This window comes from Notothenia rossii, assembly GCF_949606895.1.
Source record: "Notothenia rossii genome assembly, chromosome: 6".
NCBI lineage: Eukaryota > Metazoa > Chordata > Actinopteri > Perciformes > Nototheniidae > Notothenia > Notothenia rossii.
The window spans coordinates 11,314,637-11,342,519 of NC_136909.1; the positions used below are offsets into that span (position 1 = coordinate 11,314,637).

At 41.2% G+C, this 27,883-nt stretch overlaps 1 protein-coding gene across 7 annotated transcripts in view; it reads left to right on the forward strand.

The window, feature by feature from the left end:
• The window catches only part of LOC307042675 (membrane-associated phosphatidylinositol transfer protein 2-like), a 55,007-nt gene that overhangs the window by 18,039 nt on the left and 9,085 nt on the right, over window positions 1–27,883 (forward strand). For 2 of the 7 annotated variants that reach the window (XM_079686681.1, XM_079686682.1), the window contains exons 3-19: window positions 4,487–4,701; window positions 6,441–6,562; window positions 7,026–7,259; window positions 7,758–8,093; window positions 10,634–10,729; window positions 13,360–13,464; window positions 13,546–13,610; window positions 16,412–16,656; window positions 17,716–17,905; window positions 20,125–20,244; window positions 20,672–20,886; window positions 21,271–21,446; window positions 21,999–22,169; window positions 23,127–23,282; window positions 25,648–25,812; window positions 26,921–27,211; window positions 27,666–27,814. In XM_079686681.1, coding sequence (XP_079542807.1) covers window positions 4,487–4,701; window positions 6,441–6,562; window positions 7,026–7,259; window positions 7,758–8,093; window positions 10,634–10,729; window positions 13,360–13,464; window positions 13,546–13,610; window positions 16,412–16,656; window positions 17,716–17,905; window positions 20,125–20,244; window positions 20,672–20,886; window positions 21,271–21,446; window positions 21,999–22,169; window positions 23,127–23,282; window positions 25,648–25,812; window positions 26,921–27,211; window positions 27,666–27,814 — 3,051 coding nt within the window. Of the gene's footprint in view, window positions 1–4,486; window positions 4,702–6,440; window positions 6,563–7,025; window positions 7,260–7,757; window positions 8,094–10,633; window positions 10,730–13,359; window positions 13,465–13,545; window positions 13,611–15,112; window positions 15,185–16,411; window positions 16,657–17,715; window positions 17,906–20,124; window positions 20,245–20,671; window positions 20,887–21,270; window positions 21,447–21,998; window positions 22,170–23,126; window positions 23,283–25,647; window positions 25,813–26,920; window positions 27,212–27,665; window positions 27,815–27,883 lie in introns of all 7 variants that reach the window. The other 5 variants (XM_079686687.1, XM_079686683.1, XM_079686685.1 and 2 more) reach the window with 5 other exon arrangements.

Consider the following 27,883-nt stretch of genomic DNA (forward strand, 5'->3'; position numbering starts at 1 on the left):
GGAGACTGGGAGTCTGTGTAAGCGCTTTAAGGTTTACAGCTCCAAGCAGGAACGGGTGATTTATACAGCTTTAGTTATCCTGTGTGGCGACATATTTTCTCTTCATATGACATGTTTAAGTGGAGGAAGATTTATTGAACTCAGTGGTACAGCCAGGTGCACTGTGAGCACAACAGTACACAGCAGAGGCATGGAGAGCAGTCACGGGGTCACACATACCTGTGTCAAATTAGATTAGCTATGTCAAATCCTAAAACCGCTAAGGATTGTTTGAAACCCAAATGTTTTCAAATATCGACGCAAGGCAAAGAAACCTGAAACCTCCAGCACCGAGCGGAGTTCTGAGTGCAGAGTGAGAGAGTTGCATTAGCATAGGGACAGTTTTGACAGTAACCACAATAGATTGTGCCGTTTTGGATGCAAACCGGACCCTCGAGCTTATATCAAATTCTTCTAGATATTATTGTAGCATTACTTTTCACAACCACTAATGCTCTGTCAGCCAGTGCAAGTTACAGGTCATTATAAAAAAAAAAGAGAATAGACCAGATGTCGAAACTCATTGCTCGCGAGCTCCGGGGCCAGTTGCAAATTGCTCAACGTAGCGTGCCGTGAGCAGCACTAGGCGTGGTGAAGCCAGATCTGGAATCTGTTGGAGAAAGAGAGAGTAAACATTCTTGTATCCTCCTTGCTGTGTTTTCTTTCTCATTTTTTATGTTAGGCAAATTATACATTATTGAAGAATATTTGTAACATACTAAAACATGTCTGGAGGGGCACTTTACATATTTAACACTTTGAGGCATATGCTTATCTTGGCACTAAGCATTCAGCAGTTGTGCTGGGATTTGAGTTGCATGGTTATGTAATCTGTATCACAAGGGGTGTAATGTTGTTTGAAGAGCAGGTTGAAGGTAAAGGCCTCTTTAATCCGGCGTCTCACATGGTTCAGTGTGTGTGTCTTGCTTCTTCAGTGATCTTGTGTCAAATGGGGCGTGCTTTCATGAGGAAATAAGATGCATTAGAAGTGAGTAAAATATCCATAGTGCAGTGTTATGTAAAAATCCTAAATCTGGAAATGTATGGTGGGTTAGGGAACGTCTCTTTACAGGCCATACAAAGCAACATATGCACTATGTTGTATCCAAGTTAAACCCTTAGGCCTTGCATAAGGAAGCCCCAGCATGCCTTCAAGCTGTTAAAGAGATGCCCCTCCTACAACTGTTTATCTTACACCCAAATTAATTATTGTTTATGTTGACAAAGAAGTCTAAGATAAATATCCACCCACTATTGTAACAATACTACAGTGCACGCTGCAGACAGCCTCTCCTTTTTCTCTCTATGAAAACCGGTTATATGTCAGTGTCTGAATATTAACCTCAAGCCGTAGTAACAGTTTATCCTTATGAAGACATTTCTCTGTCCTGTTTGCACAAATGAAAATAATATTATATAATTAGGACATATTGTTCTCTCAAGGAATTTCAGACTTTTCAATTAACAAGTTTTCCTGGTGTTCTTCTTTTTATCCTCTCCCCCTGGTGTACAAAACAGACCGGTAATCCAGTTGAGCTGTAGATGGTAGAGAACATGACTCAGCAATCGTTCACTGGAGCAAGCAGGCGTTTCAAGGCGGCACAATCTGCTTCCAAAACTTCCACACACTAAGAACTTATTTGGCACATAAACTCAGGGTATTGAGGAGAGCTACTGATCACGTGAAACTGTAACTTTAACATTTCTTGTTTTGCATGCCAAAGTCACTGCAGATGCCCATGTGCATTCTCAAACATGTAATCAAATGATAGGGAGAGAAATTGTTTCATTAGTGACCCATAGTTACCTTTCCCCCGGACCTCACCCTCTCCACACAGCCCTGTTGCTGCAAGGCTTCCGTCACCATGGCAACCGTGACATCATCAGCGTGCCGGTGGTCAGGTTTTGTTCGAGAGAGGGAGTGAATGAAAAGAGGAAATGGAGGATAAAAAGAGAGGTTGCGAAGGAGGGAGGGGGTGGAAGTAAAACACAGAGAGAGAGAGAGAGAGAGAGCTGTATTTTGAGCAGAGAGGATTTTGCTGGCGTCTGTGGGTACCCTTCGCTTCATTGCTGTATGTTACCAGGGCAACTGCACCATGAAGGCCCGCCTGCCTGCGATCCATCCCCTGTGTAGAGATGTCACAGATGAAGTCCAGGCCTCAGGACAGCCTGGACATATCTGCACCTCGGCCTCAGAGCCCCTTCTCTCCTCTCACTTCCTCTCCTCTGCCCTTACAGCGCCGCCTTCTTATCTGAGAGCTAATTGCAAATTCATTATCACCACATAGGGATTTGCGGAAAATGCATGAAGCGAACGCGGAATGTGTGAGAAATGAAATGAGAAGATCTCACTGTGTCTCAATCATCCCTCCATCATTCTGACTAAGCAACTGTATCTGTGGAGTGAAGTGCAAAGAAGCATCTCAAACAGGAAACACTCCTCACTTACTTGACGCAAGAAGGGAACAAAATCACCAGGATGTGACTCCCGTCCTGTTAACGCTGTGGGATCTAAACACATAACACATGATGGCTTTTATTTGGTTTGATGTCTGTTTAAAGAAAGGTGGGCGAGATGTGGCAAAGATTTAAGGGCATGACTTCAAATCACAACGCAGTGGCAGTTTGTCTTTGTGAACTGAGCCAAAAATGATTTTACAGTAGAGTGGTGTAGACGAGAGACAGTCGACGCTACCAGAGACTCTTAAAAACCATTACATCATTCTTTTCCCAACAGGTATAACACACACACACTGTTTTCATCAAGAATCTCAAATACATTTCACTGTTAATTCACTTTAAATCATATTATCTACTCCCGCTCTTCTCTTATTATTTACTACGGGAAAGGCCGAGCCCTGCTCAATGTTTTTTAATCGTTCCCCCGCTGAACTGGAGAGAAGCATGCGTCACTCCAGGAGGGAGAAGAATAGACAACTGCGTTTGGCAGGCTTCTGTTACCTGTCAGCCGCAACTTAATTATAGAGACAGACAAAAACAAAACACAATGATTTCCATTCTCCCCTTTACCTAGACTGCTGACCTAACATCAGGACATACTTTGAAAACATTTTGAACTGTCTGTATGCAATGAAAATAATTACATTTGGAAAACTCAACAGCAATAAATCTTGCCAAATATAATAATACTGGCACTCACAATATAGCACTGACCTTATTGTGAGTCTAATTGAAAGGCCAACTGTTAGTTATCTGTGCGAGTGGATAGACATGATTTATTGTGTTATTGGTATACTCTTTGGTTATCCGAATTCCTTTATTTGTCCCGCAGCAGAAACGTTTACAGTGACTGGCATAGCAGGTCAAAAGACATCCAATAATAAAGAGAAAGCTAACTTATGAAATATAGAGAACAAAAGCACACATTAGTAGCAATAGAATACAAATAAGTACACATCCATGGCTTAAAATGAGGAACGGCAATTTAAAAAAAACTAAATGGCACAAGTAACTTGTTCATATATTTTGTTTTAGATTTGTGTCTACACAGCTTGGTGCATTTTTAAGCATTTCGCTCCATACAGTCAACTCAATTTGACATTTTATTCAAATTGTGTTTGGACGTTTGGTTCCTGTCTGGTGTTCTGATGTTGCCGTGGCGCCTGTGCTGTGTCTTCGGAGCAGTGTCTGGGCTGTTGAGAGCAGAGCGGGTGGCTAATGAATGACCTGTCAGAGGTAATGAGGTCCGGAGCGATGGATGCTTCATGGCTTCCTCCTCCCCACTCCACTGACTCACTGCCTCCATCGCCTCTCCCCCGTGGACAGACTGGAGGAATCTGTCTCCCTATTTCCCCAGCGCTGCACTGCACTGTGTTCAGACTGAACAGCGACTGATGAAAGAAATACGAAAGATGAAACCTTCTGACATTTATGGTCCTCGCTCTTTGCTCCCTGTGATTTCCATACCGTCAGCACTTGGACTATGCCCAGCTGTCCATGTATCCCTTTTTTCTGGTTTCATAACCACCACAAATCTTACTCTTGCCATGTCACACATTCCTGTCTTTAAGGCTTTGAGTCACCTAGCTGTAGGTCTACTAAACTGCACGTGCAGGCTCCACCCGGCCTCTCTTCCTGTGTGCACCTGGAATGTAAATATGGGAAAGGTGTGGCTCCACAAGCTGGTTTTGGGCTTCCTGATTTGCAATTCATAGCTTGTAGATCTTACAGGAAATCACATCTTGCGTCATGTTTTCAATTGCAAAAAAGACACCATGTCCATTCATTTGTTTGTTTCAGTTCCTTTTTACACTTTGAATATAAGGGTAGCATATCTATTCACAAATTCAAAGAAACAATACGTCTAAAATATCTACAAACATCTAAACCGATGTTATTTATTTAGCTGAATTGTGTACTTATTATCCCAAATCCCCAATTATCAAAAAATCTGATGTTTTCCTTGATTTCATTATGCTTGTTACAGAAAAAGAGCCGAGAAGAGAGCTGTGGTGAGGGCAGCGGGGTGGAGATCCTGGAGAATAAACCCTACACAGATGGGCCGGGTGGGACGGGCCAGTACACCCACAAAGTTTACCACATTGGCATGCACATTCCCAGCTGGTTCCGCTCCATATTGCCCAAAGCAGCACTGAGGGTGGAAGAGGAGTCCTGGAACGCCTACCCTTACACCCGCACCAGGTGAGCTTTCAGGAACCCTCCACACACCTCTTCAAAGCCGGAGTGAGAGAGCATTAAAACTCTGCCAACGCCAAGAAAATCTCTGTGCATGGGTGTCTGAATGCTGCAGCTGGTGGATTTACACACACATTTTAAGACATACTTTCACATAAAATGAACATATGTACATCAATTACTCATCCCATAATAATAATAATAATAATAATAATAATAATAATAATAATGCACTTTAATCCTCCCCTTGGGGAAATTACATTTTTCATTCTGTTGTTATTTCTGTAACCCACGCCAAGTCCTGGTGTCCTTTTGTTTTTCTTGGATGCCTCCACCTTGAACGAAAGTAAATCAAGTAAATGATTCCATGAGTCCACGTTTAACTACGGCAAAGCTATATCAAAACATCAGTTATCTCTCACACAACTCGTGCAGTATAGTCAGCGTTTTCCTTATTCAGCTCGGAACGCCCTGAACTCGAGCCGAGGTCGTCCAAAAAAATAAATAATTAGAGAGAAGATCGAGTTTTTATCATTTGAAATGACGATAAGGAAAAAGGACTAGGACATCCCTCTGTTGGAGGGGCAAAAGGAGTCTGGTGGGATTATTTTCGTCGCCAGCAAAGCGCGTTCCTATGACGAAAAAAAACAAAACACCGTCGCATCTTCCAAGGACCATGCCAGGAGGGTTGTCCCTGTCGGCAGGGAGACGTAGAGATAGAATAAGGGACGGCGCATTTCAAAATTGTGTGTGTGTGATAGTGTCGATAAGGGTCGGCTCAATTCAAAATTCAAGTCACGTCACGTCCCCCGGGGTGGACGCCCTCTCAGCCCTGGTCTGGCAGAAACACTGAGTAATAGTTGAATTTGTATGCTCACTATTTCCGCAATACATGCATTTTCAGAACAAGCTTACTATATCACTATTCCGCATAAACAGCTTCTCATACGGACGAGTGTTTTAAAAGTAAGTTTGAGCAGAAATGCATGTGTTTTCAAAGTAGCGAGCATACAAATGGATTAATGAGCCTGCGTAAGTTGTATGAGTGTTTAAAAACTCAAATATAGTTTTTGGGTGTTAAAAGTTGCCCCCATTTAGTTCAATTCATCTTGGCTTTTCTTTGTTCTGGATAATTCATTCAATGTCAAGGCATGCAAAAAAGGGGATACAATTAAAGCACGCTTACATTCAGTTTATCACACATAAAATCCCCTGAGTGGTAAGAGGCTATGTGACACGAGTTCTACTGTAGCTGCTGTCGCTCAGTGAAATACAGATAGAGTAAAGACCTCAAGTTGTCTGAAGATTTCTAAAAAGACCTTCAGATTGCTGTGTGTGTGTCCAGCCTTGCTTACAGGCTGTTAGAAGTGGATGGCCCCCTCACTCTCAGGGTGTCAGTGTTTGTCTGTGATGGTTCAGACAAACACACCGAAAGGAAGGTGCTGAACAGAGATGCACCCTTGACTATCGTGTCAGGATATTGATAGGCTGCAAGTGCCTGTTGACACATCTATTCAAACAGTGACAGCTTTGCCTCAGATACAACAGATGGACATGGCTCACACATTTCCTCCCCTCAGCAGTGAGAGGGTGTTGGCACTCGTAAAAACATAGTCCTGATCTTGAGCCATTGAGTTGAGAAGCAAGTGTCATAATCAAGGCAGCTATCAACCTATAATGTAATCAAGCCTTATTGGGACATTTGTTCTGTGTTTTAATTGATTATGTTGCCTCTGCTCTTTCAGATACACTTGCCCCTTTGTTGAGAAGTTCTCCATTGACATTGAGACCTACTACAAACCAGACACAGGCAACCAAGCCGATGTCTTCAACATGTCTGCAGTAGAAAGGAGGCAGAGGAGTATAGGTGAGACAGTTTGGTATTGATCCTGAGCCTGAACAATGACATAAACTCATATTTAACAATATGAATTAATGTGTATCATGCTGCTTCAACTATCCACAAATAGCAATCTCAATATGTGTGCAGTATATCTATACTATAGAACCAGCAAAGCAAGTAATGACCTTTTCTTGCAATAGTTATCTAAGGTGACAGGTTAGTAATGGTAGATATAGTTTGATGATGTGTCTTTATATTGGTATTCCCATCAGGAGCAGGTGAAGCCCACTTGTGGCAATGTACTGGTACTACAAATGTTTTTCTGAAGATACTCAAAGGACAGCCAGATTCTATTTAGATTGGAATTATTTATTCAGAACATTTCTTTACGTTTTACTTCCCTATCTTGCAGAATGTGGAGCATAATTGAGGCAATATAACCAAAATACCAGTCTCCATTAATCATTTAGTTTTGTATCTTTGCCAGACCCAATTGACATAGTGACAGATCCCATCCCCCCCCATGAGTACAAAGCAGAGGAGGACACACGGCTCTACCACTCAGCCAAGACCCAGAGGGGTCCTCTGCTGGACGACTGGATAGAAGAGTACAACAACAACCCAGGGATGAGCCCCATCATGTGTGCCTACAAACTCTGCAAGGTGGAGTTTCGCTACTGGGGCATGCAGTCAAAGATCGAGCGCTTCATCCATGATGTTGGTGAGTATGCACGAGGGCTGCACCATTACTCAAATGTTAAGTGAACATAAACTGCAGTACTACTGTTTACATTCCGTGCTCCACCTACAGAACATCTGTCATTAAAACAATCTTTCCTGAATGTTGTGGCTGTAGTCCAGAGTGGAATAATTTGATAAAATGTTGTGGTACATTTTATTTTATATTTGGCTTCTATGAAATGCTCTTATTTTTAAATACATATACATTATATTATATTATTATACTCCTTGGGAATGTTTCTGGACACACAGTAGTGATACAGAGAGACAGAAAGAAGAATACATAACCAAACAAATAAAATAGTACAATTATAAAAGCTAAGACTTTGGAAAAATAATGACAATATCTACACAAAATATATTTGTGTAGGAAACTGAGTGCAGTGTAACGCCAGTATTTCACTGTTTGAATCTAAACGTTCGTATTACAAAAGAAAGAAGAAGCAGGTGTCTAATCTTTTCCGTCTCTTCTCCCCAGGACTGAGGAAGGTGATGGCGCGCGCCCACCGGCAGGCCTGGTGCTGGCAGGACGAGTGGTACGGTCTGACGATGGAGGACATCCGGCAGCTGGAGCTGGAGACACAGCTGGCCCTCGCCACCAAGATGGCCCAGTTCAGTCAAGCTGAGGAGGCCGCCGAGGCCAACGGGGGGGCGCCGTCTCCAGACAAAGAGCAGGAGGCTAAAGAGGCCATCAGCTCCATCGAAGCGGAGGAGGTGGTGGTGAGCTCAGGAGGAGAGACTCTGCAGCCCCGAGGCGTTCTCACCAAGCAGTGGTCCACTTCCTCCAGATCCTCCCGCTCATCCAAGAGAGGAGGTGAGGCCATCTTCTTTTCTCACTTCTGTGTGTGAGACTACACAGCCCTGAGACATTATCACATTTAAAATTACACCTCATCACACCTTTCATACGTTCAGTCTGCCACCCGACTCCTTTCCAACTTAAAGGTTGAGGTATGCTCACAACAAAGTCAAACAGTTCCTTCAGAAAACACAGAAAGTTGTGATGTTTGAGTCCACGCTGGCAGCTGGTATGTGAAGAATTCAACAGGGTTAAGCGTCTAGTGTGTGAAAAGTAGCACTTTTTTTGTTTGTATGATTTGTTTTTTATGTGTCATTGTTCCATGTAGTAAATTGCTAATCCTCACAAAATTAGACCGTTTTTAGTTTCAAACACTCACTCTCCTATGAGCTTGAATTAATGCGTGTTACAATGGATTCCTATGGCAACATTTTTTGCTAGACCATATACAGTCTATTGTCTAAACTCTTAGCATCATAAAAAAAGTGAATTGACATTAGTTGGGTTGATTGGTTCATCTTTTCCAAAAGACAGCAGATATAAGCAGTCTAGTAAGAAATGCCATGGCAACCTGAACATTTCTCATTATTTTTCAAACGCTTAACTTTTACGATGGACAACCACATCTATTTTGTCTTCTGTGGTTCAGCTTGTATACACACTGAAGCTGCTCCCAAGCCCAATAAAGAGCTCTGATTCGTTGTTCAAACTCCTCAGGACTCGGGATCAGCTTCTTAGTTTGTAGTCTCTGCTCGTATGCCAAGCTTTGCTTTGTGTCCAGAACGTGATGTTTTTACTGTTTTGAATGATGCCTCCACATTTGCCGCACTATCCGACTTACCTCCCCTCAACCCAGAACTCAGCGGATCCCACCTGGGTTATTTTTAGCAGCAACTTTTACATCACAAACCACATGACCGAATCACAGCCATCTCTAGGGTCACCCCTACCTCCCTGACTCTCATCCTCGTTTTACCCCTGTGCAAATACTCCAGGACTGTACTTTAGTGCTCATTTTAGGTGCTTTTTGTTCTGGGTGTCAAACTCAATTTCATCTCGGGCCACATTCGCATTATGGTTGCACTTAAAGGGCCGGTTGTAACTTTAAGACTATATAAAAATACATATATAAATATTGAATATATATAAAATAATGTATTATATTACATTATTGCCTCTGCATTGGATTATTATCGGATAGGATAATCACTTCATAATTAACTACGTCTGAAAGCAGAAGTCTGGGGCAAATAATTGCAAGTCTCTTCAGTGAGAATGTCACAAAATGATTTAAAAAGAAAAGCCAAATTCTGGAGAAAAAATCAAAAACAATAAGTGACATTTGAAAAAAAAAAAGTAACATTTTGAGAAAAGGTCATAAAGAAAAAGGTCAAATTCTGAGAAAAAAAGGCATATTTGAGATGCATTGTGGGACATGTAGTTTATGGGTGCTTCTGTAAATCGGTATGTAACCGTATAATAAACATATTATATTCTTTGCAAGCTCTTGTGGGGCCGCATAAAATGAAGTCGCGGGCCGGATCTGGCCCCCGGGCCTTGAGTTTGACACCCCTGACCTAATATGTTACTTAATACTCCACTACATGTATTACATAACTCAGGTCAATTTAAAGATGCAGATAAATGATACAAAATATAATTCATAAATAATTGATCAAGTTTTATTCCAGAATTTACTTTATTCCCTGGTGGAATTCACAAGCTACTCTAAACGATATATACTAGCAAACAAAATAATGACGACATTTGAAATTCTATTTGAATACAAGATCCTTATTGACCAGCTTAAACATTACAGTGATGGATAATTATTCATAACAATTATTATCATTTTTAGTATTGTTATATAGGCCGTTGCAGAAAAATGAGTGCTACTTTTTGTACTTTAAGTAAATGGTGATGCTAATGCACTTGTTTTTAATAAAATACTATTTACTTTTAATAGATTTCTCCCTGCACCCTGACTCTCACCATCGCGCCTCGTTTCACCCCTGTGGTTCTCTCGGGCTATTTTTAGCAGCAGTGCTGACGTCACACACCAGAGGAGGCTGAGGCTCTTCGCAGTGACCCTCCTCTCCAACACTGCTGTTTCCTCCTGTGCGCTGACAGCCACAGCTGTGCCCCCCTCTCACCAGCCTACCCCTTACAGCGATACCCCCCCCCCCCTCTACTTCCTCCACACCCATAATACATTAGGCATAGACTGAAGACATGTGAAAGACACGGCCTTCTTTTAGGATTGCCATTTTCCTCGACTGGCATTTGACGGTTTTATGGGTGTTTGTAGCTTGTCTGTGTTACAATGGGTCTCTTGTTTCACCCCCCCCGACCACCAAAAAGTCCATCTGTGATGAGCTAATGTACCACTGAGACTGTTGCATGTTTATATAACACTGTGGGTGTGTGGGCTGGAGGAGATTGTGCAATGTTTTTTGTGTGTGTTTGAGTGAATGTGTTAAAAAGGAAAAGAGAGACTCTGAAACACATGTCCCAGAGTAACAGTGATTTTTTTTTTTCTTCATGTGGTCTTTCAGTGAGCCCATCACGTCACAGCATCTCAGAGTGGAGGATGCAGAGCATAGCGCGAGACTCCGAAGACAGCTCGGACGAGGAGTTCTTCGACGCTTATGGTAACAACAGTTTGGATTTAGTTTTGGGGTCGATAGTTAGATCAGCAGCATTGTGCTTAATGTGTTCTGTTTTCAAAGAAGCTGCTTGTTTTCCCTCCTCTGACTCTGCATGCATCTCTTTAACCACAGATCAGTTCTTAAGCTTCCCAGATACCCAGCATGCTTTGGGGCTGCAGTTGAAATAGGTGGGTGTGGTGCGACACCCCTGCTCTCTGCCGGATGACACGGGCCGGGTGTCTCATCCTGACGTCCAGTTCAGAATCACAATCGTCCTTGCCCTGTGTCTCCCTCTCACCAACACACTCCCGTTTCTTCATCATCGTTCACACACAGACACACACACACATTCCCTAACAGTTCATGATGCATTCAAACAATAAAAGCCCCCCCCCCCCTACCAGTGTTTGTACAAACATGTAGTCATGATGATACAAGAATACAATCTGTGCTGTCGGTTATTATTGCTTCTGATTAAGCTGCACATGTTTCGTTGAATACATTTCTGCTCATGTCTTTGTGAGTAACTGAAATTCAATAATTTGACTGAGTTGACATCTGATCTGATTTATTTTTGCCTTCCAGTATTTGTGTTTGTTTGGATTGTTGGGGGCCTGAAGTCAAAGCACTTTACATTTGATCAAACGAGCATATATATAAAAGTCTGGACTAAAGTCATGACTGTGATAAATGAGTACATGTTTCCTATTTTAAAGTTGATGTATGGTCCTCTTCCTCCTGCAGTATCCTGCTATATTACACAACTTGTAAAGTAGGTTTATTTATTTGTTTTTAGTGCAAATGAATAAATGAAAGCTTCAGGAGTAGATGCCATATTCAGTGTGTCTGGTCTTCTGAAGCTTAGTACTTATACCCCAACAAATAAAGTGTCTGTTACAGTTACACATGTCATAATCAAACGGCTGCACAACTTTCAAATCAAGCTGGCCTGTATTGTTATTTATTGATTATTGAAAGTGAATCCATTTAATGAAATAGAAATACCTCAATGCCTTCACACTTTATATCTTATCCATTTTATAACCAGGTTGATATTCATGTTTTATAAATAAAACAAATGAATCAAGTGAGAAAATAAAAAAAAAAGTCTTGTTGATCTGTGTACAGGACAATATGTTTCATAGAAAGTCAAACATTTAATAACAGAAGTCGTCTGGCTGCAACCTGCTGCTCACAAAGCAAGTCTCTATGCAATAAAATGATTTCTATTTCTTTTGTGTTATTTATTTGTAGTATTTCTACAGTGGGAGTAAATAGCATTACATGACATTCATACATTCAGTTTCAGATTAGATTTTGAATCTATTAACACAGATTTAAGTTAACAGGAGGCTGGCTGCCTGTTTCTTTCGAAATGAAGCTACTGGCATTTAATTCAATAAAATATAAAATGATATCCTAAGCCTTTGTAATGAACACATGAATGGTAGTGAATGGATAAAACAGTCCAGTCATATATTTGTGTAAATCTGAATTATCAACACTAGATTAAACTTCTGCTCGGTAGGTAATTGATTAGAATAATGGGAAGGGGGGGCGCCAGGCCTCAGATGATTTGATGCCAAATATCATATTTAGACTTTTTTTTATTATTATTCTTTTTTTTTTTTACATATAATTGGAACGCAATACATGATTGTCACAACAAGCCTTGTCCATACATTACAATACAATATACAAAATTATTGATTAATTAATTTGAATAACAATTCAAGTTAGTAGCTATTAAAGGCATAAAAAGACAGAAATGTATAATTCTTTCTTTAATAGAAATGTTTCTTCTGCCCGTAAAGTGTCCAAAGCGGGCTTGTCTGGATAAGCGCATTTTTAAAAACATAGTCCTTGTCCACGCCGGTTTCAGATTATTTGTCACAGTTGCTCCGATCAGATCGGTCTCGTCCATTTTGTAGATTATTTAAGACTTTTGAATCCACATAAACACATCGGCAAAATCCAGCTTACTTTGAGCATGTGTTTTAAACAGTTTAATCCCTTTGTGAATTGGTTCCACTTCTGCGCCGTCCTTTAATTTCTTCATTCAGCGGGCATCCAAATGAATTAATCCTGAATCCAATAACCATCAAAGTCACTCCAATAGTGCTCCTTAATTACGCTTTCATCCTCCTTTAACAAATTGTCCAGTTTGTGACATTAGTTGTAGCATTTTTGAGACTCAAATGCTTGTGTGTGGGGGCGGGGGGGGGAAACTTCAAACAGGAGTCATTTGGGGGGGCTCTTGGGAAAAATGGTTGGGAACCCCTGGCTTAGAAGATATGTTTGTTTTTTAAACTTGCATTATGGTTATTAAACCACACCACTTCTGGGCCACTGACACCAAAATAACATGGGCTTACTTGCCATGGATAACCATCAGTGTTATACTTTATACATTAAGATACCCAGCGTAACTTTCATTTGCATTACATCAAATATTTATAAATATTTATTGATTTGATTAATAAAACACTAAACCTTAGCAAATGTCCTGTACGTTGGTCCTCTGTTTAAAAGTAAATCTAAAAAGTCAATCGACCATGTTAACCCTGATAAATAAATGATACTGTTGTACTGACAACGATTTGATGATGGTTTATGTTGTGTCGCCCCTGCAGAGGATCTGTCAGACAACGAAGACACCCTGCCGAAGGAAATCACCAAGTGGAACTCCAACGACCTCATGGACAAGATTGAAGCTGCAGACTCAGAGGAAACTCCTGGTACGATGAAGACCTCGTGCACTTCATCATGGGAAGTCACTCTGCCTTTGTATTAGATGTTAAGAATGTGTGTGTTTGCAGGTGAGCTGTTCAAGGAAATGACAGTGGATTATGAAAGAGCAACCAGTGAGGAAAGACTAGACGAGGTACGTGTGTCTGAAAAAACACCAAGCCACTAAACACAACCAGCAGAATCCTCTCTGAAATAGATTTGCTGTTTTCAAATCCACAGAAAATGCCTTTCATCACCTGAGAGCTTCTGCTAAACTTGTATTAAACAGTAGTGGAAACTAACAAATACTCCAGTATTGTAATTTAGTACAATTTGAGGTACTTTTTTCTGCTACCTAACACTAAATATTTTACTTTGAACTCCTCTACATGTTTTTCATAACTTAGGTTAATTTAAAGATTCAGATAAATTATACAAAATATTATTAACAAATACTTTACTTTACAGGTTAATCTCCCTTTCAGATTTACAGATTTATCTCGATTTCTTGGTGAAATTCCCTCACTCTCCGAAGGATATATATTTAAAAAAACAATAAATGGACATAAAGACATAATTAATTAATACTTAAAGGTCCCATGTCATGCTTTTCTGGTTATTACCCGTCCCCTTGTGTGTTATGAAGGTTGTTATGCATGTAAACGGTCTGCAGAGTCACAAACCCTCAAAGTACACCCTGTAGTGAGTAAAACTCTAACACAGAAAAGGCCTGTCTATGCTGCCCCAGAACGCCTCGTTGGAGATTTCTCTTTTTCCATTGTTTACTTCTTGGGTATAGTGACGTATTTGGGGTATAGTGACGTAACGTAACGTCAGCGGAGCCGTTACGTTTGGACCAATCCGCGGACTTCCTCACACACACACACACACACACACACACACACACACACACACACACACACACACACACACACACACACACACACACACACACACACAACTCAGCGGGATGTTGCGAGGCTCGCTGCTGCGAGGAGCGGGACAGTGTGAGCTGGCTCACTGGTGTGGGGTCGGCGAGAAAGCGAGACACCGTGGAACTCAGCCTGAGCGCGCACACAAACTCCAAGCCAGGTTGCGCGTGTGTGTGTGTGTGTGTGTTTCGGGCTGGGTTTAGCTGTGTCTCGCTGTCTCACAGATGGAGGGAGGGGGGGCAGGAGCTCCAACAAGCCGTTTAGGACAGAGAGTGAATACACATACTATACAGAGATGCTGTATGAGAAACCAATGTGAGTTTGGAAAACTGCACAATATAAATCTATTTTAGTAGACCTCAACAATGGAATTATGATCAGTAGAAATGGCCATGACATGGGACCTTTAAGGGGAAAGGCAATTTTAAATAAGCACCCTTTTTGTTAACTGCAAAATGAAAGTGATGAAGAAATATTCATAAAAATCATAATTAGTTATTATAATTTATAGTATTATAAAATAACATTTTGAAGCTAATGATTTGCACTTAAAAATAGTTTTAATAAAGGATATTTACTCGTAATAGATTTCTATACTGTGGTAATGCTACTTTTACTAAAGTGAAGATCTGAGCTGGTCCACCTCTGATCCCTGGAGTGTCAGGTTTCACAGTTTGGGAGGAGAAGGCTGTTTGTCCCTGAGCCTCTGTCCTCTTGTGTTCAGATGCGTGGCTCTGTTAGCGGCCAAGCCAGTAGCTCTCCCATTCCCACCATCACGGTAACAAGGCACCAGTCAGTAAGTAAACCTTATGCAAACCAGTGCATTGTGGGCTACAGTAGCTCCACATAGCCCCCCCTGATCAAACCCAATACTTACTACCCCTGCCCTTTCCAAAACCCAAATCCGTGTTTCCTCCTCAACCTCACCACGTCTGTTCAACCTCTGTTCTCGCAGCTGTGGCGTTGAGTGTGCATAAAGTGCTTCTTTGAAAAAAGTTTTGTGTCAGACTTAGAAGACAAAACTGCACATTATGTTGTTGTGTTTAATGTGACTTCCTCAGGAAATGTTGTCGTTGTTGTTTACCGTTAGTTGAACAGTGGAGGTTGGATCTGTTCTGTTTCCCTTCATGGCTCTCTCGTGAGAAGACATTTGGTTTGCGCTTTCTAAGATGCCCATGTCTATAAGGCATTATAAACAAACTTATCATGTGTTATTATCTGCTTATGAAACTATCATTTTAGTTTTAAGCACTCATTAATGTTCATAATGCTTTATAACAAACAAAAAAACCTGATACACTTATCACTAAGCAATAAGACCTCTTAAGTATATAATACATCATAATTGCTGGGCATTTTAGATGAAATTATTATTTTTCCACTTTACTTAAATCTGACAATGACCACTAAAAGTGAGTTATAATCACATTATGATGCTTTATATCTAACCTTATAGCTCAAGAGTTGTATTACTCAACCCAGAGCACTATTGATCATTCAGGGTCAAATAAATCACATTATAATGCATAACAAAATTCATTAAATGTATTACAATTATCTTTAAAAATAACTAATATACAACAGAAATAGGTCAATAAGTGGCACTTAGAAATGAATATGATGCTTGACCTTATAAGTCACTATTAAGTGCTTATAATGAGTTATGATTATAGGTAAATATCATTTTTAAACTATAGTTTTAAAGTGCTATATGCAGATTATAACACATACTAAGTACGTCTATAATGCATTAAATACATGGGCAACATAGAAAGTGTTACTAAAGTGTCTACCAACATTTTGTTGTGCGGTTGACTCACAAATCTGACAAAAAGAATAATTGTATGTACAATAGCTCAGGTATTAATGTTTATCTGTGACTGTTCCCTCTCAGTAAGCATGTTGTCTTTGGTTACGCCAATAAAAAGACGTTTCATAAGTAAATATATTATTGATTAAAGATTCTCCTAGAGCTCTTCCTCCTTATCCCATCCATCACCCTTTATTATTCTTCTGTTCCCAGGAGAGCTCGTCAGCACAGTGTCTGCAGCCTTCCAAGATCCACGTGCTGATCCTGGTTCTGCACGGAGGAAACATCCTGGATACGGGCGGAGGCGACCAGAACAGCAAGCAGGCCGACGTCAACACCATCAGCACGGCGTTCGAGGCGGTGATGCGCCTTCACTACCCCGCTGCGCTGGGACGCATCGCCATCCGCCTGGTGCCCTGCCCGGCCATCTGCGCCGAGGCCTTCTCCCTGGTGTCCAAGTAAGAGGAGGCACACGCATGTATTTCTGCAAGCTACAGGCATGCTGGATAGCCATTGTTGTTCTTGACTGTGAGTGCTGTTTGCTTTTGATGGAAAAGATCCAGGTGCAGTTCAAAACCATCGCTCCGTCCTCCTGTGTTTTTGCTCTTCACACTCTTATGTGCACTGCATGGATCTTAAAATTAATAATAATAAAGCTTTATTTGTATAGCGCTTTTCCTACACCTGGTGCAGCTTAAAGTGATCCAACAACAAGGCACACATCACAAATGAAAACAGAACAAGAATTTCACATCAGGTCGGAGACTAAAGCCTTTGTGCACATATGCAGCATCACAACATGATATGACAGTTTAACCGTTTAAGAGACACAGGAAGTAAAAAATGAAACACAAAAATAAATAAATAATCCCTCTCGGTAAAATAAAGGAAGACAAAATCAATAAATGAAATATAAAAACCTATAAATAAACCAATAAATAAATAATAAAAATAAATAAATAAATAATGAGAATGATAAAGGCTAAAATATTAAAAGACTTTCAACTTAAAAAGGGATTGTCGCTTATTAAACTGTAAAATAAACAATACAAGTAAAACGTATAAAATGAATAAAACAATATCAAAATAAATGAATAATAAAGATTAACAGCGCGTTAAAAAAGGGGGTGTCTCTAATAAAAAGCTAGTCTAAAAAGATGTGTCTTTAGCTGTTGGTTATAAATGTCTCTCAGAGGGGCGTGGGGAGGGGCTCCTTATTTTCATCTAAAGTAACAGACAGAGAATCAGCACTTTTGAAACCGGGCTGAAACAGAGGGGATTATGGGTAATGCTGCAATGATCTGTTTGGTGTTTGGAGCCAAACACTTCAGAGACATGTTTTGTATATATCTGAGACCTATCATAGATTGATGAAAAACAGTATGATAGAGGACCTTTAAAGTTTCTAATGTGTTTTATGCTCTTAATGTCTTTCATTTTTGTAAAGCACTTTGAATTGCCTTGTGTTGAAAAGTGCTATAAGTAAAGATGTCCTTGCCTTGCGTGTTTTGCTGCAGCCTGAGCCCATACAGCTACGATGAGGGCTGTCTGTCCAGCAGCCAGGACCACATCCCACTGGCAGCGCTCCCCCTCCTCGCCACCTCCGCCCCGCAGTACCAGGACGCCATGGCCACCGTCATCGTCAGGGCCAACCAGGTGTACTCAGACTTCTTAAAGTCTCTGGAAGGGGCAGCCTTCTCCGGCCAGGTCAGTCACCGAAGATACCTGGGTCACATTTCAACTTCAGTGTCCATATGTGGTTAAATCGTGTTACAGAGTGCTCCGTCTTTTTTCTTTTTCTTAACAAAACAACAACAATAAGCAGAAGAACATGGGGTGTTTTCTTTTCAATATAAAAAACATTGACATTGATCATTAAATAAAAGATTCAAACAGTTAAACAAAAGAAGGGCGTATCGGTGTAATATACACTTTCCATTTCTCCCAAATGTCCTTAAATGTAAGTTCCTGGAGCCTCATAGAGAAGGTTATTCTTTCCATTACAAATATTTCATAAATGATATCGTACCAAGTAAGGGATATTGTGAAGTGAGGCGGTCATTATGGGGAAAAGAACACCCGACAGGCTGACCAGGAGCCTGACGCATGCAGTTTGCTTTTCGGCCAAACTGTAGACAGTTAAATCGACCAAACTTCTTTCTGCAGATGTGAGCGTCCTTAACAACGGTCAATAAGTCCTTGACAGCGGTCTGTCTGTTCTGGATTAACAACGCGTCGCGTGTTCTGAATTGACCAATCAGAATCAAGTATTCAACTAAGCCATGCTATAATCATCTATAGATGGGCTGTTTGGTTTGAGCCATTTCTTTGTGATTGCTTTCCTGGCAGCAACACTCAACATCCCAAATAAGTATTTAGTTCTAATATTTGTGGATGTTGAGTGCAGAAACCTGGGTCATATTTGTTCAGTTATTGATTGATTTTATTCACAGGTTACCAGATATAGACACACAAATCCAAAAGAAAACAGGTTCAATTGAAAACATTCATTTCAAACATGGTCACAAGATGTTAGAAGAAACAAGAAGCACAGGATTTTCAACCAAAAACTAAACAAAGACACCTTCAATAAAAATGTAATTGCATATTTCTTTACCAATCTCACAAACTTGTCCATAAAATAGTCCTAAGACAACCTTAACAAATGTAATCATCAATGTTCTTCCACAGAGCGGTGTGGTAACCTCTGAAAACATTATCCACTCGCAAGACACTTTTCATGAACTCACACTGGCCTTGATATTATAATTATGTCATTGTTATCTGTCAACACAAATATTGAGGATAATACTGGTTACTAATATTAATAATATGCCACGTTATAACTTCTGATTGTAATAGTTTTGAAATAAATGTACCGTAATTTTCGGACTATAAGCCGCGCCTTTTCCCCCATTTTTCGACCCTGCGGCTTATATAACGGTGCGGCTAATCTATGGATTTTTACAGCTAACGGCTACTAGGGGACCTCCTAAATCTATGGATTTTACAGGTTACAGTCCACCACCATTAACTCTATGGGCTCTATGGCCGGTCCGCGCCCCCCACCTTTAAGCGGCGGGCTCCAGCAGGAAAAGCTGGAGGCCGGAAAAGATTGAGACAGGTAGCGCGCAAAAGTAAAAGTGGAACCGAGAGTGGTACGAGAGACAGAACGAGAGCAAGACAGACAGACATTACGAGAGCGAGACAGTTTGTCCCCGTACCACTGGTTGAAACGCACTGCTGTAGATCACTGCCGGTACGTGCGCTGGGAGCGCACCGTTTAAGTTTGAAAGTTGAAAAGTTTGTGGGTCTGAAACGCTATGTGATACAGTACAGTTTACACAGCACATGTTCTGTAGCTACTATTGCACTAAATGCTAAAACTTGAATACGTTATGCAAATAGGCAACTTGTTTGTTGAAATGTTAATAAATGGGAGCTTCCTCAAACAGCCATCTCTTTCCCTTACATATGGTAATTAAACATTAAGACACCTGCGGTTTATAGTCCAGTGCGGCTTATATATGTACACATCATTCAATTTAGCTGCTGCGGCTTATATTCAGGTGCGCCTTATAGTCCGGAAATTATGGTAAACAGTATCACAGCTGAGCCTGCTTTTAATTTTGTACCAGTTATATCTAAATATTAAAACACCTTGTTCATTGATTCTCCACATAATGTTATACACACATATAACAACAAAATGCCAACATAAGAAAGATTCTTCCTAAGTTTACATTTTATTATGTGTACTTCCTTGAATATGTTTTATTATCAGCATACTCGCTTTTGTTTGGGTTATTAAACTGTGTTTGAGTATATGTGTTGGTATTTTAGGCAAACCTAAACCCTTTTGGCTGTGTTTTAAAAATATAACTATTGTTTTATGAATTCTTTGTTTGACCTCTGGCCCCCTCTAGGTTTGCCTGATTGGAGACTGTGTGGGAGGGATCTTGGGTTTTGATGCACTTTGCAGCAGCAACCAGACGGTGAACGAGAGCCAGAACAGCAGCCGCAGGGGCAGCCTCGTCAGTGTGCAGGTAGCAGACCACTGACATTAATAACTAAATATCATGATCACAGAAATTCTAATTTCTAATTCCCTCTGAAAATATGCCCTGCTTTTTATTTTAGTTTCCTGCAACAACAAAAACAATTAGGGTGACCACACTACCAGCAACAGGACATTCAATTTCCACAAAAATATCTTATATACAGTGTTTTGTCTAAGTTTTCATGTAGTTTTAAATCTTGCTAAGACAAAAATCAACTCAGATTGTAACCTTCACACAACCTTTTTTCAAACAAATCATTTCTTAAGTTAACTGTACATAGAGCGCTGGATCATCAAAACCAAGACCAACTATTTTCTTCAAATCTTGTTTTTCCAAGATGTAAAATACATTTCAGACTTTCTTTTTAAGTGTGATAAACTGATATAACTAATGTCCCTGAATCCCCCTCCAGGACCAGGACCTCCTCTCTCCCGGCATCATTGTGAACAGCGTGCAAAGCTCGGCCTCTCCCACCCTGGAGAGCAGCCGCCACCTGAGCCGGAGCAACATCGACATCCCTCGGTCCGGCTCAGGAGACGACGCCAAGAGACAACTGCCCCGCAAGAGGAGCGACTCCTCCACCTACGAGCTGGACACCATAAAACAGCACCATGCCTTCCTCACCAGGTGTGTTGAGTGTGGGGAGACCAGAATCCAGGACGATTCAAAAGTTTGACATTACCCTGGCAACAATCATATTTTTAAGTGAACATTGTTTATGTGATAGTCATGCAATCTAGTTATTTATCATAAGGGGGTTCTGCATTAAATTAACATTCAAATAATAAAATAGCCACTGTGTTATCCTCATCTTTCTTACATAATAAGGTCAAGCTCAAAGTATTCCAGATCATTCTGATAATGGAAATTCCCCATGATCGACGTATTGTGGTCTCAATCAAATCCTCTATCCCTAACCCTGGGAGATAACCGTGACCTTGTTTTAGACGCTCTCTGAGTCTGGTTTGTTTTTATTTCATACGAGGAAATGACTTTGTGCCGTCCTTCCAGCTTACACTCCAGTGTTCTGCGGAACGATGCGGTGTCGCGCAGGTCGAGCAGCAGCACGATGCTGGATGGAAGCTCTCTGGGGAGGTTCGACTTCGAGGTGTCCGACTTTTTCCTGTTCGGCTCTCCACTGGGCTTGGTCCTCGCCCTGAGGAAGACCGTCATTCCTATGCTGGATGGTAAGCTAATTTAAGTCAATCAATGATGGCAACATTGTTTATTTTTGACACATTATTGCAATAATACAAAATCCCTTCGCTTTTTAAAGAACTTACTTTAGTGCTAATTGTATGTTTGGTTGCCATTACCATTATTTAAAAAGCATTATGTTCTCAGAGACGATATTTATTATTTTATTATTTATTTGTTTTATTCCACACATGGCAGTTATTTTAAATCAAAACATGTACACTTTACAAAACATGTACACTTATACTGGTTGTTTTTTTTTATAGCGCATGGTGGAGAGGAGCAGGGAGAGGAACATCGTATTTTACCTCCCCCTTCTTACAAAAATCATCAAAATGAAATAACCATTCAAAAGTCAAATAAAAGCAATATTCTTTCAGTCACAGTTGCTTACAAATACTGAAACATAAAACCAGAACACACTCAAAAGTCTTCATACTGTCTAATTACGCAATCTTAAACATAAAAATATGGGTGGGATCATGGTCCTTAGATTGTTCCCTTTTCCTCGCTCATATTTCCGGCTCTGTGTCTCCCCCTAGTGGCCCAGCTGCGTCCCGCCTGTCAGCAGGTCTACAACCTGTTCCACCCGGCGGATCCTTCGGCCTCCCGCCTGGAGCCTCTGCTGGAGAGGAAGTTCCACCTGCTGCCTCCCTTCAACGTGCCCCGCTACCAGCGCTTCCCCCTGGGAGACGGAAACTCTGCCCTCCTGGGTGAGCCTCTGCACCCACGGCGTCTAAAAGCCTCAGTCAAATCTATTCAGTAGATATCCAGTCTCTGATCTGCAGTCGATTCATTCAGTGCTCCTGTTTTTCCCCCATGCTCAGACATGAATGCAAATGACACTGTATTGAAATAACTTTTCCTTTTAACTTAAAAGATCATATCCGCCGACACATGGAAATGATCGTAACACACTGTCCCGTTTCCCGGGGGTTCTTGCTACTGAAAACAAATGCATTAAAGACATCGTAGCGTCCCACTCTCCCTTCAGACACATTGTCTCAAAGAAATTAAGCATTGTTCTATTGTTTGTGCTTCAACATGTTTTACAAAGCAGTTTATGACCTAATGTGGTCAAAGTCCTGCTAGTGGTTTCTGTTTGGACACTGTGGAGCAACGCCTTACAGCCTCACCCTTTTATACAAATATCTGTCTATTTGTACTGCACAAAGTGTACACAGAAATGTATGAAGTAAATATTTAGATGAGGATTTTTCTTTCTAGGTCTAAACCCATAGCTTCCAACACAAAACTAGGCTCGGTAAGGAACCACATTAGGGTTTATAAGCTGTACAAAAAAGACATTTATTTCCTTCTATCCTAACGGTAACCACTCTTGTATAATTTATTAACAATGTTTTCAGAACAGATCTACAGCCTATGGTACCGATAAAGTTTTATAGACAATAACATTTTGTGCCAAAGGTATTATGACGACGTTAGAGTGTTTTATCATGACGGTATGTGTCTGACTAGCGGTGTCAAAAGAAATGGGCTCGACTCTGCTTTCTTGTCTCACGTTTAGTTGTTCTTGCTTCATATGTTTTTGTGTCTTCCTTGTCTCTTTTTTCCCTCCTTCTCTCTCTCGGCCTTTTGTCCCCCATATCTGTACGTCACTCTCTACCTCCAACCCCCCCTCCTTCTGCCCCTCCACCCCCCCTCTGTAGTGGAGACAGTCCAGAGCAACGCTCAGCTGCTGCTTGACAGCGGGCCTCCCTTGTTGTCCCTTCGCTGTCAGGAGACCATCAGTGAGACCTGCATCCCTGTGCCGATGCTAAACTGGCAGGAGGGCTGCCTCAAAGCCACACCCGCCACTATGGAGTGTGTGTAGCCTCTCCCATTCACCTGCATCTGTCCCCCCCCCCCCCCCCGTTCACTGCGTCTCTCTCTCTGTCTGTCTGTTCCCACCTTCCTGCTGTCTCGTCCAGCTGAAATGCTCAGATTTAAACCTCAGTATCAGAATTTGAATATCTTTATTGTCACCATACAGACAGTAGGTATAACGGAATTGGCATCTCTCACTGCAGAAATAGAAGTAGACACAAATAAAGGCAGTGATATAAGCAGAGGTAACAGCAATAACAATGCACCTCAATGAGAAGGCAATCATAAATTACATGTACATATTTCAGTCAGACAACTCACGGGTTTCTTAATATGTTTATTAGAAGCAGCATATAGTTTGAGTCTAGGCTCGGGTCTCATCGCTCCACAGATTTACAAAGAACATTGAGTGAGGATTAGATAACTATCCCCCGAGCCTACAGGTGGAAGCTGGGGTGGAAGCTGGGGTGGAAGCTGGGGTGGTGGGGGGTCAGGCGAGCAGCAGCAACATGAAACATAGCAGCAGCAACATGAAACACAGCAGCTGGAACATGAACGTAGCGATAGCAAGTGAACACAGCAGTGGCAGCAGCAGCATAGCGAGGCAGAGGCAGGAAGACCTGGCAGCTTAAATAGAGCGGCAGGTTTAGGAGAATGTGTTTGGTTGGTTGTCAGAGGGACGAGGTGGGTCACGTGTTAATCTATATGTATGATTGGTGCTGGAGTTCACTGCCTGAACTAGCTCGCAGGCTTCGCCCCATTTACACATTTGACAGCCCTTGTCCCTCCTGGGTATTCCCACTGCTGTTGTTTCAAGAGCCTAGAGCTGCAGTCGAGTTTCAGATGAATCACTGATAGACTTTGTATTAACTGTACACCACCTTTACCTGTTCAGTGGAAACCTCTTAGTGTTCACGTCTAACTGGTTCAAATGAAGTACAATGAGAGCATGATTTTATTTGTTTATATATAAAAGGAGTATTATTATTGAAACAATGTTAGAAATACTTTTAAAAGTATTGCACAAATTAAATTACTGTACTGTGCAGCCTATAATCCAAATACTCTATAATATATTAAAGTACTGTGAAATAAAACAGGCTGTATACAATATAGTTTACTGTATGTATGAAGCAGTACAGTGCAGGTTATAAACACAGTAACGTGAGTATTACAAATAACCATACCTTGGTGCTGGTGTGAGTGTATTTCTAAGATTTGAACAGACCTTCCAATGCCCAGTATCACACTTTGTTGAACTGTTTAAATTACTTTGGGTAAGATGATTTATTTCATGGGTCATGTTTCAATACAAGATTGTTATAACGTGCCATGGAAATACTTTGGAAAATCTGATAAGCATCTCATGTGGTGTGGCAGTTTGTTGTTGCCGTCACGTATTCATGTCTTGTCATGTCAGTGTTTTTGGGAAGCAAGCGTTTGTGTTTGTTTGTGCTGTGTTTTATAAGCCGGCTTCAGTGTGTCGTCATCACTTCCATACAAATCAGATCATTGATGCCGGCAGAGGGTTTTCTCCCCTCTGAACCACAGAGAGATGTTGATGTGCTGCTTGTGATGTTTGTTCAGTCTAGTGTACATGTAGCTCTATCTATTCTATACATCCTGAATGACTGTTCCCTATGTTTCATCTTGTGATAATGTTGAGAGGTCGTCTGATTTTATAAAACCTCCAACACTTTCACATTATATCTGACACGTTCTAACACTGTGCTACTTTGCCATTAGATAGAAATCACCCTTATAAGAGACACTAACACAGTGTGGCTCCAACACATGTGGACATTTGCATTGCTTTATGTGCTCATGTGCCTATGTTTCCACGGGTCGACAACAGAAATCTGACTTTGGCAGAGGTGGGAGAAGTACTCAGATCTAGTACTTAAGTAAAAGTAGAAGTAGCAGAGTGAAGGAATACTCTGTTACAAGTAGAAGTCCTGTCAACAAAATGTGACTCAAGTACAAAAGTATTGGCATCAAAATATACTTAAAGAACCAAAAGTATGGGTTCTCACTATGCAGACTAGCTAGTATATTATATATATTTTGATAATAATTATTGATGCATTAATGTGTCAGTTCAAATTAAATACTCAAGTAAAGTACAAGGACCTCCAAGAGGTACTTAAGTACAGTACTAGTAGTGAATCCTTAGTTACTTTACACCTCAGGACCTTGGCCACCATGAGGCTCCTTCTGCTTTCACATGTCCTCTGAAACCATGCTTCCTGCCACAGTCGCATTTCTCTGACGACCCCCCCAATCTCCATCCCCCCCCCATCATCACTGTGAGTTCCTGTTACCTGTGTCTCTGTCTAATGGGATCTCCCTGTTTCGGCTCAATAGCGGATGTTGTTCAGTCTCATGGTGGTGTCTTCATGGACAGTTCGTACCCCTCATCCCCCGTAACGGGCCCCCTCTCCCGGGGCCAGCGGAGGGCCAGTGAGGTCAGCATGGCCAGCCAGGTCTCAGGAATGGCAGACAGTTACACTGCCACCAACATAGCCAACAGTAAGTGTTCTTACCTCCAACAAGCCTCTCTTCCATACACTCACACACACACACTGGTCTACTTATTCCCACTCTTAGCTTTTATTTACAGTTATTTCTGTTTCTTTATTCGACTCTACTCACTTCTCTGACTCTACACACACCCTGCACTCAGTCAGATAGCTCCCTTTTTCTGCCTGGCCAGACTTTTTCTGTCTTTTTGAAATTCAAAGTCCCAACTATGAGCAAGCGAGTCCTGAAGAAGAGCAAGTTTTAGCGCCACTTTTCACTGTCTGTCTTACTCTTATCCACTGTCTAAATGTAAATGCAATGAACCAGGGCTGCATTTCTCTGATGTGGCAATGCATGTGGACACCTGCCTCCTTCAGCCATCCCTGCATCGTCCACTCCCTGCTGCCGTGTCTGCAGAGACGGCCGGTATTCTGTCGTGTTTTATGTGAGATTGTCCTCCAAAGTCTTTCCGTCCCTCACTATTTCACTTTTGTTATCAGAGCATTTATTTGTACCTCACATTGTTTTGCACACTGCTTTTTTAACACATACAGTACAGCTCTTGAGTTTCACGCAAACTAATCTGAACAGATCTTTATTTATGTGATACAGGAGCATCAGGAGACCAGCAGGCTGCCTTAACTGTACTAACTATTGTTTTTCAGCTTTTAATATTCAACCCAGCTTGCTGTTTCCTTTATGTTGGTTTACATTACAGCAGCAGTTCACACAATCATCTTTGTTAATTGACTTTTTTACATTATACATATATAACGATTCATCTTTTCAGTTGTTTACACCGTAATAATACTGAAGAACACCAAAATAGTCGTGTTTTCCATTTGAGATCAAAAAACATTTCGAACCAAATAAGGGCTTTTTGGGGAAACACAAGTGTTCTTCCCCAAATTTCAAAATTGTATAGCCAATCATATTCTAGCAGATACACTCCAAATGTGTATTTTGTTTTATATTTTTACTATTTATTTATATATATATTCTGGATGTTGAACGTTTAAGCCCAAGTCATTTTATCACTAATTCTGTATACATCTAAAGTATTTACTGTAATGCCTCAGTATTTCATGTGATTTCTTTTTCTGTTTTCTCCCCATAGCCAAATCATGCCAAATTAACCAATCCAAAAAATTTGGCCTTTTGTCCCAACTCGCCCTTTCATCACAAAACAAATTCTTCCTGAGAAGTCCTCCAAATTCCCGTAAGAAAGTGGAGTCTGGCGATGCCGCAGGCTCTCCTGACGCAGATCTAGCGTCAGAGCAGGACAGTGAGGCCGGCAGTAGTGAAAATATAAATCCCACCGGCAAGTACGAGAACTGCCTCTCACCCGGACTGGACTTTGCTATATCTGACCTGGTCTCACTGGACTCCCAGGCTGAAGTGGACCAAGGTATTTTTATAAGGGAGGGGATTCATTCTGAAATCAACGTGAAGCTACAGCTGTTTTCTTTACGCTGTGTCAAAATCCAAAAACTGGACACTGCTCTTCCAGAAAGCCTCTTTTTCTTCCCATTTACTTGCTGATGTTGACGGGTTCTTACTTCCATTGATTAGGAATAATATATGAATCTATCAAATCTTTCTTCATGTCAATACTAACATGAATAACCATCTTCAGTTGCTCATATGATCATGCGTCGGTTCTAACTATCTCATTCTTCTTCTTGCTCTGGGATTTCATGTCAATAACAAATATAAACTACCAATTTCCTTCTTTTAGCTGAAGAACAGCTGGGATCGGTGATTTCAATTGTCTTTTTGCTTTAGCTTCAGGGGTGTTGCACCTCTGGGTGGCATGTTTCACCTTATGTATTTGCACCCTACTCACTTGATTCCCATGGCAGTGGCGGCACGTTGGTGGGGCACGAAGCGGCTGGACTTCGCCCTGTACTGCCCCGACGCCCTGACTGCTTTCCCCACCGTGGCTTTACCGCATCTCTTCCACGCATCGTACTGGGAGTCCACTGATGTTGTGTCTTTCCTCCTGAGACAGGTGAGTCAGATGACCTGCCACTCTTTATGGCCTGTTAACAAGTGAGTCATCTTCAGAGATGCTGAGGAT